Source organism: Salmo trutta, chromosome 39 (genome assembly GCF_901001165.1).
Source record: "Salmo trutta chromosome 39, fSalTru1.1, whole genome shotgun sequence".
Taxonomy (NCBI): Eukaryota; Metazoa; Chordata; class Actinopteri; order Salmoniformes; family Salmonidae; genus Salmo; species Salmo trutta.
In genome coordinates this window covers 25,375,273-25,392,142 of record NC_042995.1, presented here as the reverse complement: position 1 = coordinate 25,392,142, position 16,870 = coordinate 25,375,273, and the positions used below count along the sequence as shown (strand labels likewise).

Genomic DNA, 16,870 nt, shown 5'->3' with positions numbered 1-16,870 from the left:
AAACTACACTCACCGGACAGTTTATTAGGTACACCCACCTAGTACTGGGTCGGACCCCCCCCCCCCCCCTTTGCCTCCAAAACAGCCGGAATTCTTCAGGGCATTCTACTAGGTGTCGGTAACATCACAGGGATGTTGGTCCATGCTGATGCGATGGCATCAGGCAGTTGCTGCAGATTGGACGCCAGTACATTCATGCTGCGAACAGCCCGTTCCATCTCATCCCAAAGATGCTCTGTTGGTTGAGGTCTGGGGACTGCGCAGGCCACTCAAGTAAACTGAACTTGCTGTCATGTTCCAGGCAATGTTTTTTCACTCCTGAATTGTCCAGTGTTGGTGATTGCGTGCCCACTGGAGCCGCTTCTTGTTTTTATCTGATTGATGACTACCTTGTGTATTCATCTGCTGCAACAGCCCGTCCATTCTCCACATCACCATTATTTGTTTGTGGCCCGCCTGTTAGCTTGCGTGATTTGTTAACATTCTCTCATCAACAAGCTGTTTTCGCCCACAGGACTGCCGCTGACTGGATATTTTTTGTTTGTCGCACCATTTTCAGTAAACCCTAGATCAGGCTTACTTGAGTACTATTGGAGAAGGTCCGGTCACAAAAATGTTTAGCTGTAGGTTGCAAAGGTCCGGATGGATAATGTAATCGAACGGCGTAGTAACAAACCCCCACCTCGCAACCCATGCGACCACAACCGTTCACACCCCTCTTACCCCTATTGTTGGTAGATATAAAATGTTGCAATTTTAAAGAAAAATCTACACATTTTGCATGGGGCAGATATTTATTTAGCTGTTTTTAAAGCTAATTTCCTGCAATTCTATGAATTCTTCCATGTCTTGTGTGTTTTATTGATACCAGGGGTCGAAGCCCGGTCCGTATTGACCCCGTTCTGGGTCCAGACCCGGTCCGCAGTCCGCCAGTTGAGTATGGAGGCTCTGTACCCATCTCTGTATGGGTTCACATACCAGTGTAGCTTTTTCCAATACCGTCTATAATGATATTTTAAAGGTGAAATATGCAGAAATCGTTTCACCGTTTCGTGGTTGCTAAAATTGTAATAGTTCGCCTATTTTCAATTTGTTTGACAAAACAAGCGGTCATTGTCTACACAATCATTGGACCATCTAAACTGCTGTAAAATACAGTATATTTTCCATAACCATGAATAATGTGTTTTAAGATGGTTTACAAAACTGAAAGTAAAAGACACAAAAACTAAACTTAAGAACGTGAAGCATAAAAATAACGCACATTAAACAGATCTACTGCTTCTTAGAGCTGCAACATACACTTAAACTGGACAGTTTTATCTCAATCTCTTCATTCAAAGACTCAATCATGGGCACTCTTACTGACAGTTGTGGTTGCTTTGCGTTAGGTATTGTTGTCTTTACCTCCTTGCCCTTTGCTCTTGTCTGTGCCCAATGTTTGTACCCTGTTTTGTGCTGCTGCCATGTTGTGTTGCTACCATGCTGTGTTGTCATGTGTTGCTGTTATGTTGTCTTAGGTCTTTCTTTATGTAGTGTTGTGTTGTCTCTCTTGTCGTGATGTGTGTTTTGTCCTATATATATTTTTTGTTTTATCCCGGGCCCTGTCCCTGCAGGAGGCCTTTTGCTTTTTGGTAGGCCATCATTGTAAATAAGAATTTCTCAAGTCAGTTCTCAACTGACTTGCCTAGTTGAAAATGTTTTAAATAAAGTAAAAAATTAGACTTGCTTTCAATTAAATTTCGATGTGAATTTGTTCGGGTCACCCAAAAAGTTACATATTGCAGCTTTAGGTGCTAAATAGTAAATGAAAAGTTCTACAAATAATCTTACTTCACTGTCAGTTTGGTTCAGTATAAAAATGGAGAAAGCCCATTGAAAAACTACTTCACACTGTTGTGTTCAAATTTTTCAGAGTAAATAACCGACGGACACTAGAGAAGTTTAACCAAGTTTAATTCTTCCCAAAGGGTCGATACAGCTGGATTCAGACAAAGACATGTTCCTACCATCACAAGTGTATATATACTCCACTTTACACTCCTCCTTCTCTCCAAACCTTACATCTTATGGTTCGACAGGAAGAGGGTAATAAGATAATAAACCATTATTTCTCTCTTCAGGGGATCTGAACTCAACCCCTCCTTCCCCTAATCCACAGATGTACATCCGCTTCCCCTATAGCAATCCTGTGACTTCCTCCCATCCACCCAACACATTCCAAAGCTGTCTTTCTACAGAGAACCATTAACTTCTGATGTAAAACCAGTCTCTTACACTGTTCAGTCCACAAGAGATTAGGAAATTAAAGAGAATTGGCCCATGCTTTTCCACCCGTACCTCTGGGCTATTTAATTGAATCCATACACTACTACTCATCAAGGGTTTTTCTTTATTTGTACTACTTTCTACATTGTACAATAATAGTGAAGACATCAACACTATGAAATAACACACATGGAATCATGTAGTAACCAAAAAAGTGTTAAACAAATAAATATATTTTATATACAGTTGAAGTCGGAAGTTTACATACACCATAGCCAAATACATTTAAACATAGTTTTTCACAATTCCTGAAATGTAATCCTAGTGAAAATTCCCTGTCTTATGTCAGTTAGGATCACCACTTTATTTTAAGAATGTGAAATGTCAGAATAATAGTAGAGAGAATTATTTCTTTCAGCTTTTATTTCTTTCATCACATTCCCAGTGGGTCAGAAGTTTACATACACTAAGTTAATATTTGGTAGCATTGCCTTTAAATTGTTTAACTTGTTCAAATGTTTCGGGTAGCCTTCCACAAGCTTCCCACAATAAGTTGGGTGAATTTTGGCCCATTCCTCCTGACAGAGCTGGTGTAACTGAGTCAGGTTTGTAGGCCTCCTTGCTCGCACATGCTTTTTCAGTTCTGCCCACACATTTTCTATAGGATTGAGGTCAGGGCTTTGTGATGACCACTTCAATACCTTGACTTTGTTGTCCATAAGCCATTTTGCCACAACTTTGGAAGTATGCTTGGGGTCATTGTCCATTTGGAAGACCCATTTGAAACCAAGCTTTAACTTCCTGACTGATGTCTTGAGATGTTACTTCAATATATCCACATCATTTTCCTGCCTCATGATGCCATCTATTTTGTGAAGTGCACCAGTCCCTCCTGCAGCAAAGCACCCCCACAACATGATGCTGCCACCCCCGTGCTTCACGGTTAGGATGGTGTTCTTCGGCTTGCAAGCCTCCCCCTTTTTCCTCCAAACATAACGATGGTCATTATGGCCAAACAGTTCTATTTTTTCTGAGGTCTTTGCTGATTTCTTTTGATTTTCCCATGATGTCAAGCAAAGGTTAACCTATCAAAGGCTTCTAAAGCCATGACATCCTTTTCTGGATTTTTCCAAGCTTTTTAAAGGCACAGTCAACTTAGGTGTATGTAAATGTTGGACCCACTGGAATTGTGAAACAGTGAATTATAAGTGAAATAATCTGTCCGTAAACAATTGTTGTAAAAATGACTTGTGTCATGCACAAAGTAGATGTTCTAACTGACTTGCCAAAATTATAGTTTGCTAACAAGAAATGTGTGGATTGGTTGAAAAATGAGTTTTAATGACCCCAACCTAAGTGTATGTAAACTTCCGACTTCAACTGTGTGTCATATATATATATATATATATATATATATATATGAGAGAGAGAGTTTATATATATATATATATTCAGTTTTACCGAACGTGCACACGTGCACACGTGCCGTCCCTTGTGTGCACGTTCGGTAAAACTGAATATCCTGATATTGTACAGAAATGTTTTGAAAATAGGAATACCTCCCAACTCTAATTGCAACACAACAGTAATACATTTTGATATGTGAATTTCCAGTAGATATTTCCACTAGTGTAGGATTGGACAACTGCACTGGATTCTCTGTGACGTTGACCACACTGTTAGTGTTTGCAAGTGTGTCTTGTCACATTCCCATAGAAACGTTGAGACACCGCACATATATTCATTTCACTTCATAGCCAGTTGAATATATTAAAGAAAAGGCTTGCAAGAGTGTGATAAGGGATGCAAAATTGATTTTCTAGCTGTCCCACTGAGTATTATTACATTCCGGCTTGGCCAGCCCCTGTGCCTGCTAGCATTGTCTCTGACCATGGTGCTTATCCAGTGACCTTCCTCTACTTAAGTTTGCTATATGTCTTCACAGTAGTCAAGTCGCATAGCATACGGTGGATAATTCTTTATTTTATCCTCCATGATGTTGAGTTGTGTCCTACAGAATGCATCCCAGTGTTATAGCTGATGCAAGGAAAGTACTATTGCGGTGACTTAGTTCTCCTCTGGTTAACCTTCCAACCTTCACAATCCGAAAACTAGAGGTCTATTTTTCTTGATTTACTTATCAATGGAATATTCTATTTGCTTTCAGGTGGATAACCGACCCAAATACTATGGGAGAGAGTAAGTTGGATTATTTCAATTTAGAATTTATATACAAAACTAGTCATTGCTGTAGTTGTTTATCCAGTCTGTATCTTTATTTCCAATGTTCTGTCTTTTCCCCAGGTACCATGGGATGATCTCCAGAGAGGAGGCTGACCAGCTGCTGAGTGTGGCAGAGGGGAGTTACCTCATCAGAGAGAGCCAGAGGCAGCCTGGGACCTACACACTGGCCCTACGGTTAGGCACACGCACACCTTTTCTACAGATAGATTTTCCAAACAGTGTGATGCATGACTTCTTTTGATTAGTTTAGAATTTTTTGTAGTTTCACCCCTTTTTTCTCCCCAATTTCGTGATATTCAATTGGTAGTTAGTCTTGTTCCATGACTTTAACTCCTCTACGGACTCGGGAGAGTTGAAAATCGAGAGCCATGCGTCCTCCGAAACACGATCCTGCCAAGCCACACTGCTTCTTGACACACTGCTCGCTTAACCCGGAAGCCAGCCGCACCAATGTGTCTGAGGAAAAAATACCTTTCAGCTGGTGACCTCAAAGTCTAAGCCATTTGGTGGGGGGGGTTCTACTAAGCTAACATATGGAATTGCTTTAAGTTGATCATACCATGGATCATTTATCTATTTGATTTTGAATTTTAAGAACCCTTTAGGTACGCATATATATATATATATAGCTCCAAAAAATAAAGGGAACACTTAAACAAAACAATGTAACTCCAAGTAAATCACACTTCTGTGAAATCAAACTGTCCACTTAGGAAGCAACACTGATTGACAATAAATTTCACATGCTGTTGTGCAAATGGAATAGACAACAGGTGGAAATTATAGGCAATTTGCAAGACACCCCCAATAAAGGAGTGGTTCTGCAGGTGGTGACCACAGACCACTTCTCAGTTCCTATGCTTCCTGGCTGATGTTTTGGTCACTTTTGAATGCTGACGGTGCTTTCACTTTAGTGGTAGCATGAAACGGAGTCTACAACCCACACAAGTGGCTCAGGTAGTGCAGCTCATCCAGGATGGCACATCAATGCGAGCTGTGGCAAGAAGGTTTGCTGTGTCTGTCAGCATAGTGTCCAGAGCATGGAGGCGCTACCAGGAGACAGGCCAGTACATCAGGAGACGTGGAGGAGGCCGTAGGAGGGCAACAACCCAGCAGCAGGACCGCTACCCTTGCCTTTGTGCAAGGAGGAATAGAGAGGAGCACTGCCAGAGCCCTGCAAAATGAGCTCCAGCAGGCCACAAATGTGCATGTGTCTGCTCAAACGGTCAGAAACAGACTCCATGAGGGTGGTATGAGGGCCCGACGTCCACAGGTGGGGGTTGTGCTTACAGCCCAACACCGTGCAGGACGTTTGGCATTTGCCAGAGAACACCAAGATTGGCAAATTCGCCACTGGCGCCCTGTGCTCTTCACAGATGAAAGCAGGTTCACACTGAGCACATGTGACAGAGTCTGGAGACGCCGTGGAGAACGTTCTGCTGCCTGCAACATCCTCCAGCATGACCGGTTTGGCGGTGGGTCAGTCATGGTGTGGGGTGGCATTTCTTTGGGGGGCCGCACAGCCCTCCATGTGCTCGCCAGAGGTAGCCTGACTGCCATTAGGTACCGAGATGAGATCCTCAGACCCCTTGTGAGACCATATGCTGGTGCGGTTGGCCCTGGGTTCCTCCTAATGCAAGACAATGCTAGACCTCATGTGGCTGGAGTGTGTCAGCAGTTCCTGCAAGAGGAAGGCATTGATGCTATGGACTGGCCCGCCCGTTCCCCAGACCTGAATCCAATTGAGCACATCTGGGACATCATGTCTCGCTCCATCCACCAACGCCACGTTGCACCACAGACTGTCCAGGAGTTGGCGGATGCTTTAGTCCAGGTCTGGGAGGAGACCATTCGCCACCTCATCAGGAGCATGCCCAGGCGTTGTAGGGAGGTCATACAGGCACGTGGAGGCCACACACACTACTGAGCCTCATTTTGACTTGTTTTAAGGACATTACATCAAAGTTGGATCAGCCTGTAGTGTGGTTTTCCACTTTCATTTTGAGTGTGACTCCAAATCCAGACCTCCATGGGTTGATAGATTGGATTTCCATTGATTATTTTTGTGTGATTTTGTTGTCAGCACATTCAACTATGTAAAGTATTTAATAATATTATTTATTTCATTCAGATCTAGGATGTGTTGTTTAAGTGTTCCCTTTATTTTTTTGAGCAGTATATATATATTTTTTTGAGCAGGTGTATAAAATCGAACACACAGCCATGCAATCTCCTCCCTAACATTGGCAGTAGAATGGCCTTACTGAAGAGCTCAGTGACTTTTGCATGGCACCGTCATAGGATGCCACCTTTCAAACGAGTCAGTTAATGAAATTTCTGCCTTGCTAGAGCTGCCCCGGTAAACTGTAAGTGCTGTTATTGTGAAGTGGAAATGTCTAGGAGCAACAACGGCTCAGCCGTGAAATAGTAGGCCCACGCTCACAGAACGTGAAACCGTCTGTCCTCGGTTGCAAAACTCACAACTGAGTTCCAAACTGACTCTGGATGCAACTTCAGCACAAGAACTGTTCGTTGGGAGCTTCATGAAATGGGTTTCCGTGGCCAAGCAGCCGCACACAAGCTTAAGATCACAATGCCAAGCGTCGACTGGAGTGCTGTAAAGCTTGCCGCCATTGGACTCTGGAGCAGTGGAAACGGGCTCTTGAGTGATGAATCAAGCTTCGCCATCAGGCAGTCCGACAGAAGAATCTGAGTTTGGCGGATGTCAGGAGAATGCTACCTGCCCGAATGCATAGTGCCAACTGTAAAGTTTGGTGGAGGAGCACTAATGGTCTGTGGCTGTTTTTTCATGGTTTGTTTTAGGCCCCTTAGTTCCAGTGAAGGGAAATCCTAACGCTATGGCATACAATGACATTCTAGACGATTCTGTGCTTCCAACTTTGTAACAACAGTTTGGTGAAGACCCTTTCCTGTTTCATCATGACAATGCCCCCGTGCACGAAGGGAGGACCACACAGAAATGGTTTGTTGTGATCTATGTGGAAGAACTTGAATGGCCTGCACAGAGCCTTGACCTCAACCCTATCAAACACCTTTGGGTTGGAATTGGAACACCGACTGCGAGCCAGGACTAATCAGCCTAAATCAGTGCCCAACCTCACTAATGCTCTTGTGGCTGAATGGAAGCAAGTCCCCGCAGCAATGTTCCAACATCTAGTGGAAAGCCTTCCCAGAAGAGTGGAAGCTGTCATAGCAGCAAAGGGGGGACCAACTCCATATTAAAATGATTTTGGAATAAGATGTTTGACGAGCATGTCCACACTGTTGGTCATGTAGTGTATTAAAAAAGTATTATTGAATATCGCATTCAGAAATGTCAAAGACTGCTCAGACTGTTACTGGGCTCATGTGTGACTCCAAGGTTTGCTGAGTCTTGCACACGTGTACACACACACACACTCGTACTCACTCACACACACCGCCTACATATCAAACTTTATTTGTCACATGCGCCAAGTACAACAGGTGAAATGCTTACTTACAGGCCCTTAACCAACAATGCAGTTCAAGAAAGAGTTAAGAAAATATTTACCAAATAAAGTAAAAATAATATAAAGTAACACAATAAAATAACAATAGCGAGGCTATATACAGGGGGTACCGGTACCAAGTCAATGTGCGGGGGTACAGGTTAGTCGAGGTAATTTGTACATGTAGGTAGGGGTAAAGTGACTATGCATAGATAATAAATAGTGAGTAGCAGCAGTGTAATATGAGTTTGGGGGGAGGGGGTGGGCATCAATGTAAATAGTCCGGGTGGCCATTTGATTAATTGTTCAGCAGTCTTTTGGCTTGGGGGTAGAAATTCTTAAGGAGCCTTTTGGTCCTAGACTTGGTGCTCCGGTACTGCTTGCCATGTGGTAGCAGAGAGAACAGTCATTGACTTGGGTGGTGGCGTCTTCGACAATTTTTTGGCCTTTCCTCTGATACCGCCTAGTATATAGATCCTGGATGGCAGGAAGCTTGGCCCTTGTGATGTACTGGGCCGTACGCACTACCCTCTGTAGCACCCTCTGTAGCGTCAGATGCCAAGCAGTTGCCATACCAGCCGGTGATGCAACCGGTCAGGATGCTCTCGATGGTGCAGCTGTAGAGCTTTTTGAGGATCTGGGGACCCATGCCAAATATTTTCAGTCTCCTGATGGGGAAAAGGTGTTGTCGTGCCCTCTTCACAACTGTCTTGGTGTGTTTAGACCATGATAGTTCGTTGGTGATGTGGATATGACATTCGTTTTCTACATCTCCCCACTGACCACTTCCCACATTGTTGTGTTATAAATATTGTTTCATTATCACTTTTTGGAAGTTCGCTTTGGGTGGGAAAAAGTTTCTGTGAACAAAGACATTCCTTTGGTTGATACTAAAGAGCACGTGAGAGAGTTCTCCTGCTTAAATTTATGACCGGGTGTTAGCTGTCAATCCGGCAGTTGGTTGTCAGTCCTTGCCAAGCTGAGCTGACCCATTTGTGATCTTCACAGGACAGTTATGACACCGGGATGATGCTTGTCATGGCTCACATCAACAGCCTTTCAAAGCACTTCATGGCTACCGACATGAGTGCTACGGGGCGGTAATCACTTAGGCAGGTTACCTTCGCTTCCTTGGGCACAGGGACTATGGTGGTCTGCTTGAAACATGTAGGTATTACAGACTCTGTCAGGCAGAGGTTGAAAATGTCAGTGAAGACACTTGCCAGTTGCTCTGCGCATGCTTTGAATACATGTCCTGTTAATCTGTCTGGCCCTGTGGTTTTGTGAATGTTGACCTGTTTAAAGGTCTTGCTCACATTGTCTACCCAGACATTTCGTCCGGAACAGCTGGTGCTCTTATGCATGCTTCAGTGTTGCTTGCCTCGAAGCGAGCATAAAAGGCATTTAACTTGTCTGGTAGGCTCGCGTCACTGGGCAGCTCGCGGCTGGTTTTCCCTTTGTAGTCTGTAATAGTTTTCAAGCCCTGCCACATCATCTGACGAGCGTCAGAACCAGTCTAGTAGAATTCAATCTTAATCCTGTATTGACACTTTGCCTGTTTGATAGGGCGTAGCGGGACTTCTTATAAGCGTCCAGATTAGTGTCCCACTCCTTGAAGCGGCAGCTCTAGCCTTTAGCTCGATGCAGCTGTTGCCATGGCTTCTGGTTGGGATATTTACGTATGGTCACTGTGGGGATGATGTCGTCGATGCATTTATTGATGAAGCAGGTGACTGAGGTGATATACTCCTCAATGCCATTGGATGAATCCCGAAACATATTCCGGTCTGTGCTAGCAAAACAGTTCTGTAGCGTATTGAGCGAGTCACTGGTACTTCCTGTTTTAGTTTTTGCTTGTAAGCAGGAATCAGGAGGAAAGAATGATGGTCAGATTTTCCAAATGGAGGGAGAGCTTTGTATGTGTCTCTGTTACAACCCAAAAACGACATCAAACTCCATAGATGGCTTTAAAGAGCTCACACACATTAACGTACTATTCTTAATTTGGTCATTAAGAACATTAGGAAGGGAGAGTCAGTTTATGTCCTACACTGATGATCTGAATCACCAGGAAAATAAACATTGAATGATGTAGGGGAGTTTTCTAGTACAGAATGTTCTAAAAAGTGTGTGTGTGTGTTCTTCTTTATCTTGAAAGTTCAAATGTAATTCCATTGAGGGACATAGGTTGTATGAGTAGCATTGATCAGCTTCTCTCAGCTGTCAAGTGCTGTATTGCTTATGCACTGGGGCCTGACTAAATTTAATTATTTATCCAGATAATTTTCCTTGAAGCTGCTGTGATGAAATTGTTGATTTCTTGTATTTGAGATCAGCCAAGTTGTGCTTCAAGTGTCAATCTGCCACTCTGTGCATTGCTTCGCTTATGTGTTTGCCTCTGCGACAGAGGAGTATACCTTCCTCTGTCGCAGATGTCGTTAGCGTGGTAAATCTAATGCACAGTGTATTCCCAGGTCTGGGCTCTGTCCTTGAAGCCAGTGAGAGGGCTGTCAAGTGTTTGTTTTTTCCATAATCCCCCAGTCTGAGGCTTCCCTCAAAAACCCTTTCTGTCGCATATCTCATTTGGTCTCGCTAAAGCAGATCAGCAGAGGTGATGAATGTTTTCGTCTCTGATTTTGTGTTTTTACAAACTAGGGTAGCGTTTGAAATTCTCATGTGAAAATGCATTGTTTTCCAAACAAGCAATGAGGTTTTGAAATGCAAATAAACCGCATTGCTTCCTCCTGTATATCTGATAGAAAAACCAGAAGGCTTTCTTTTCTTTCTGCTTAAGTGTCTCACCTTTGCTGATTCTTTGCTGTAATTGCTTTCCCTAAATATAATCACCTTTGTAAGGATGGCTGGAAAATGGAGTCCAACTATAGGCATCCTTGGATCTGAATTTGGAAGGGTTAGGTAATGAACTTTGCGTCTGGTTAGTATTGGGGTAAGGATTCTTAGCTAGTTAGTTTAAGATGTCTCCTGAGTTATTTGTGCTGGTTTGTGTTTTTCTTTTCACACAGGAGCACTTTCTTCTCTTTGCCAACTATCTCCCTTTATTTCTCATTGACAGATAAGGTTGAAATATTGGTCTCTTGCATCTACTCAATGATGAAGAATTCCTTGCATTGTTCTGGCTCATGTTGTGCACAGTGATTGGATTTGCTGTCCGTACACAGTGTAATGGTTGGCTCTTTTGCAGCATGCACATCTGAGAGGCCTTTTTCTTGTAAGATGAGGAATTTTTTTCATTCACTATACATTTAATGTATTGATCAGCTCTAATAAAGGTCTCCATTATTTATAACCACTGTGCAGGGAAGAAATTATTTGATCTAGCAGTCATTACTGGATATAAAAACCTTTTTTAGCGCTTTTGTGAAAATGATTTAATTTGGTTTTCCACTGATCTAGGGTACGAGGAAGGAGAGGCAGGCAAAGTTTTACTTTTAAGGTCGGCTCTTCATCCTAGGATTTTCCTTCCCCCCCCAGCTGTACGCCCTCCTTATGCTCCCCACTTGAGACGATGTAAAAACACTCTCCTACCCATAGAAACTGATTCTCACTGATTTTCCTCCCCCCTTCCCTTTTCCTCTTTCCCCCCTATATCCTGAACCCAGCTTTGGAAATCAAACCAGGAACTTCCGCCTCTACCGTGATGGGAAACACTTTGTTGGGGAGAAGCGCTTTGAGTCCATCCACGACCTTGTGACAGATGGGCTGATCACGCTCTACATCGAGACCAAGGCAGCAGAGTACATCGCTAAGATGACCATCAACCCAATCTATGAGCACATTGGCTACACAACACTCAACAAGGAGCCCACGCTGAAGAAACACTTGCCTGTGTGCCAGGAGGTTCCTGATGGGCCTGCGCCACAGGGAGAGCGGGGTGACGAGGAGAAAGGGGTAAGGAACACTCTGTCCTGAAAATGTCAGCCTTTTACTGTACTGGAAAAGGAAACAAATGGAGCAGGTGCTGAAATGAATGCAATGTGAAAACTAGGTAGAAGTGAATGTTTTCCATGTCAAGTAATTCCAGCTCTACTATTCTAATGTGCAGAAAGTTGGTAGCACTGCTCTTGTTGCTCACCAAAAGAAGATATCCAGAAAATGTTTAGATGCATCCAGAGATCTGTTTTTAATACACTTCATACTATTGAACTGAACTTTGTCGTTTTGTGATTCATGGAACCTGGATTTGCTGGCGTGTGGGTGTGTACGGTGCGTCCTGAAAGTATTCAGACCCTTTGACTTTTTCCACATTTTGTTACGTTACAGCCTTATTCTAAAATTGATTAAATTGTTTTTTCCCCTCATCAATCTACACACAATACCACAATATGAGAACGTAAAAACAGGTTTTTATTTATTTCTTTGCAAATGTATTAAAAATAAAAAAACACACCTTTTTACATAAGTATTCAGACCCTTTGCTATGAGACTCGAAATTGAGCTCAGGTGCATCCTGTTTCCATTCATCATCAAATCAAATGTATTTATATAGCCCTTCTTACATCAGCTGATATATCAAAGTGCTGTACAGAAACCCAGCCTAAAACCCCAAACAGCAAGCAATGCAGGTGTAGAAGCACGGTGGCTAGGAAAAACTCCCTAGAAAGGCCAAAACCTAGGAAGGAACCTAGAGAGGAACCAGGCTATGAGGGGTGGCCAGTCCTCTTCTGGCTGTGCCGGGTGGAGATTATAACAGAACATGGCCAAGATGTTCAAATGTTCATAAATGACGAGCATGGTCAAATAATAATAATCACAGTAGTTGTCGAGGGTGCAACAAGTCAGCACCTCAGGAGTAAATGTCAGTTGGCTTTTCATAGCCGATCATTGAGAGTATCTCTACCGCTCCTGCTGTCTCTAGAGAGTTGAAAACAACAGGTCTGGGACAGGTAGCACGTCCGGTGAACAGGTCAGGGTTCCATAGCCGCAGGCAGAACAGTTGAAACTCGAGCAGCAACACGGCCAGGTGGACTGGGGACAGCAAGGAGTCATCATGCCAGGTAGTCCTGAGGCATGGTCCTAGGGCTCAGGTCCTCCTCCTCAGAGAGAGAATTAGACAGAGCAAACTTAAATTCACACAGGACACCGAATAAGACAGGAGAAATACTCCAGATATAACAGACTGACCCTAGCCCCCCGACACACAAACTATTGCAGCATAAATACTGGAGGCTGAGACAGGATGGGTCAGGAGACACTGTGGCCCCATCCGATGATACCCCCGGACAGGGCCAAACAGGCAGGATATAACCCCACCCACTTTGCCAAAGCACAGCCCCCACACCACTAGAGGGATATTTTCAACCACCAACTTACCATCCTGAGACAAGGCCGAGTATAGCCCGCAAAGATCTCGGCCGCGGCACAACCCAAGGGGGGGGGGCCAACCCAGACAGGAAGACCAAGTCAGTGACTCAACCCACTCAAGTGACGCACCCCTCCTAGGGACGGCATGGAAGAGCACCAGTAAGCTAGTGACTCAGCCCCTGTAATAGGGTTAGAGGCAGGGAATCCTAGTGGAGAGAGGGGAACCGGCCAGGCAGAGACAGCAAGGGCGGTTCGTTGCTCCAGAGCCTTTCCGTTCACCTTCACACTCCTGGGCCAGACTACACTCAATCATATGACCTACTGAAGAGATTAGTCTTCAATGAAGACTTAAAGGTTGAGACAGAGTCTGTGTCTCTCACATGGGTAGGCAGACTATTCCATAAAAATGGAGCTCTATAGGAGAAGGCCCTGCCTCTAGCTGTTTGCTTAGAAATTCTAAGGACAATTAGGAGGCCTGCGTATTGTGACCGTAGCGTACGTGTAGGTATGTACGGCAGGACCAAATTGGAAAGATGGGTAGGAGCAAGCCCATGTAATGCTTTGTAAGTTAGCAGTAAAACCTTGAAATCAGCCCTTGCCTTAACTTCTATGGGCTAGGTGGGACGTTAGCGTCCCACTCTATTCAACAGCCAGTGGAATCGCGTGGCGCGAAATACAAATACCTAAAAAATGCAATCATTTCAATATTTCAAACATACGACTATTTTACACCATTTGAAAGACAAGACTCTCGTTAATCTAACCACATTGTCCGATTTCAAAAAGGCTTTACAGCGTAAGCAAAACATTAGATTATGTTAAGAGTACATAGACACAAATAACCACACAGCCATTTTTCAAGCAAGCATATATGTCACAAAAAAACAAAAACACAGCTAAATGCAGCACAAACCTTTTGATGATCTTCATCAGATGACACTCCTAGGACATTGTTATACAATACATGCATGTTTTGTTCAATCAAGTTCATATTTATATCAATAAACAGCTTTTTACATTAGCATGTGATGTTCAGAACTAGCATTCCCACCCAAAACTTCCGGTGAATTTACTAAATTACTCATGATAAACATTGACAAAATACATAACAATTATTTTAAGAATTATAGATACAGAACTCCTTTATGCAATCGCTATGTCAGATTTTAAAATAGCTTCTCGGCGAAAGCACATTTTGCAATATTCTGAGTACATAGCTCAGCCATCACGGCTAGCTAATTTCACACCCGCCAACGTCGGGGCAACCTAAACTCAGAATTACTATTAGAAAAATTGGATTACCTTTGCTGTTCTTCGTCAGAATGCACTCCCAGGACTGCTACTTCCACAACAAATGTTGTTTTTGTTCCAAATAATCCATAGTTATGTGCAAATATCCCCATTTTGTTCGTGCGTTCAGGTCACTATCCAAAGGGTAACGCGCGAGCGCATTTCGAGACAAAAAATGTCAAAATGTTCCATTACCGTACTTAGAAGCATGTCAAACGCTGTTTAAAATCAAATTTTATGGTATTTTTCTCGTAAAATAGCGATAGTATTCCAACCGGACTATGCTGTATTCATTCAAAAAGGAAGAGAAAAAATGGTGAGGTCTCGTGACTGCGCATTTCCATTCCCTTTGTCCTCAGGCAGAACACTGACAAACTGAGTTACTATACTTTGCCCAGAGACAGGAGATGCCCCAATCCGCTTTCTGGCGGTTTTAGAGAGCCAATGGAAGCCTTAGAAAGTGCAACATAACCCCACGGATTCTGTAGTTTCGATAGACAAGCAAAAGGAGAACTTCAAAATCGCAGACAGGCCACTTCCTACTTGGAATCTTCTCAGGTTTTTGCCTGCCATATGAGTTCTGTTATACTCAGACACCATTCAAACAGTTTTAGAAACGTTAGTGTTTTCTATCCAAACCTACTAATAATATGCATATTCTCGTTTCTGGGCAAGAGTAGTAACCAGTTTAAATCGGGTACGTTTTTTTATCCGGCCGTGAAAATACTGCCCCCTAGCCCAGACAGGTTAACAGGAAGCCAGTGTAGGGAGGCTAGCACTGGAGTAATATGATAAAAAAAATGTGGTTCTAGTCAGGATTCTAGCAGCCATATTTAGCACTAACTGGATTTTTATTTAGTGCTTTATCCAGGTAGCCGGAAAGTAGAGCATTGCAGTAGTCTAACCTAGAAGTAACAAAAGCATGGATGAATTTTTCTGTCATTTTTGGACAGAAAATGTCTGATTTTTGGAATGTTACGTAGATGGAAAAAAGCTTTCCTTGAAACAGTCTTGATATGTTCGTCAAAAGAGATCACGGTCCAGAGTAATGCCGAGGTCCTTCACAGTTTTATTTGAGACGACTGTACAACCATCAAGATTAATTGTCAGATTCAACAGAATATCTCTTTGTTTCTTGGGACCTAGGACAAGCATCTCTGTTTTGTCTGAGTTTAAAAGTAGAAAGTTTGCAGCCATCCACTTCTTTATGTCTGAAACACAGGCTTCTAGCGAGGGCAATTTTGGGGCTTCACCATGTTTCATTGAAATGTACAGCTGTGTGTCATCCGCATAGTAGTGAAAGTTAACATTATGTTTTCGAATGACATCCCCAAGAGGTAATATATATATATATATATATGTGTGTGTGTGTGTGTGTGTGTGTGTGTGTGTGTGTGTGTGTGTGTGTGTGTATAAATATAAATATATATATGTGTGTGTGTGTGTGTGTGTGTGTGTATATATGTCGGAAAGATATCAGTTTGTCTCTGTGAATGGTTTGTCCTCTGACAAATCAACTGTAAATTTCGGTGTTCCTCAAGGTTCTGTTTTAGGACCACTATTGTTTTCACTATATCCTCAAGGTTCTGTTTTAGGACCACTATTGTTTTCACTATATATATAGTGAAAACAATAGTGGTCCTAAAACAGAACCTTGAGGAACACCGAAATGTACAGTTGATTTGTCAGAGGACAAACCATTCACAGAGACAAACTGATATCTTTCCGACAGATAAGATCTAAACCAGGCCAGAACTTGTCCGTGTAGACCAATTTGGGTTTCCAATCTCTCCAAAAGAATGTGGTGATCGATGGTATCAAAAGCAGCACTAAGGTCTAAGAGCACGAGGACAGATGCAGAGCCTGGTCTGATGCCATTAAAAGGTCATTTACCACCTTCACAAGTGCAGTCTCAGTGCTATGATGGGGTCTAAAACCAGACTGAAGCATTTCGTATACATTGTTTGTCTTCAGGAAGGCAGTGAGTTGCTGCGCAACAGCTTTTTCTAAACCCATCCTTGATGTTTCTACAACTTGATTGTAGTCCACCTGTAGATGCATTCAACTGGTTTCATTATTTGGAAAGGCTCACTCTTGTCTAAGTAAGGTCCCACAGTTGACCGTGCATGTCAGAGCAAAAACCAAGCCATGAGGTCGAAGGAATTGTCCGTGGAGCGCCGAGACAGGTTTGTGTCGAGGCACAGATCTGGGGAAGAAGTTTGGAACCATTAAGACTCTTCCTATAGCTGGCCGCC

General features: G+C 43.1%; 1 protein-coding gene across 2 annotated transcripts in view; it reads left to right on the top strand.

Moving 5' to 3' along the window:
• Positions 1-16,870, top strand: part of LOC115179350 (N-chimaerin) — a 38,364-nt gene that overhangs the window by 2,624 nt on the left and 18,870 nt on the right. For both annotated transcript variants that reach the window (XM_029740784.1, XM_029740785.1), the window contains 3 exons: positions 4,436-4,467; positions 4,573-4,686; positions 11,624-11,912. In XM_029740784.1, the coding sequence (XP_029596644.1) occupies positions 4,436-4,467; positions 4,573-4,686; positions 11,624-11,912 (435 nt within the window). The remainder of the gene's footprint in view (positions 1-4,435; positions 4,468-4,572; positions 4,687-11,623; positions 11,913-16,870) is intronic.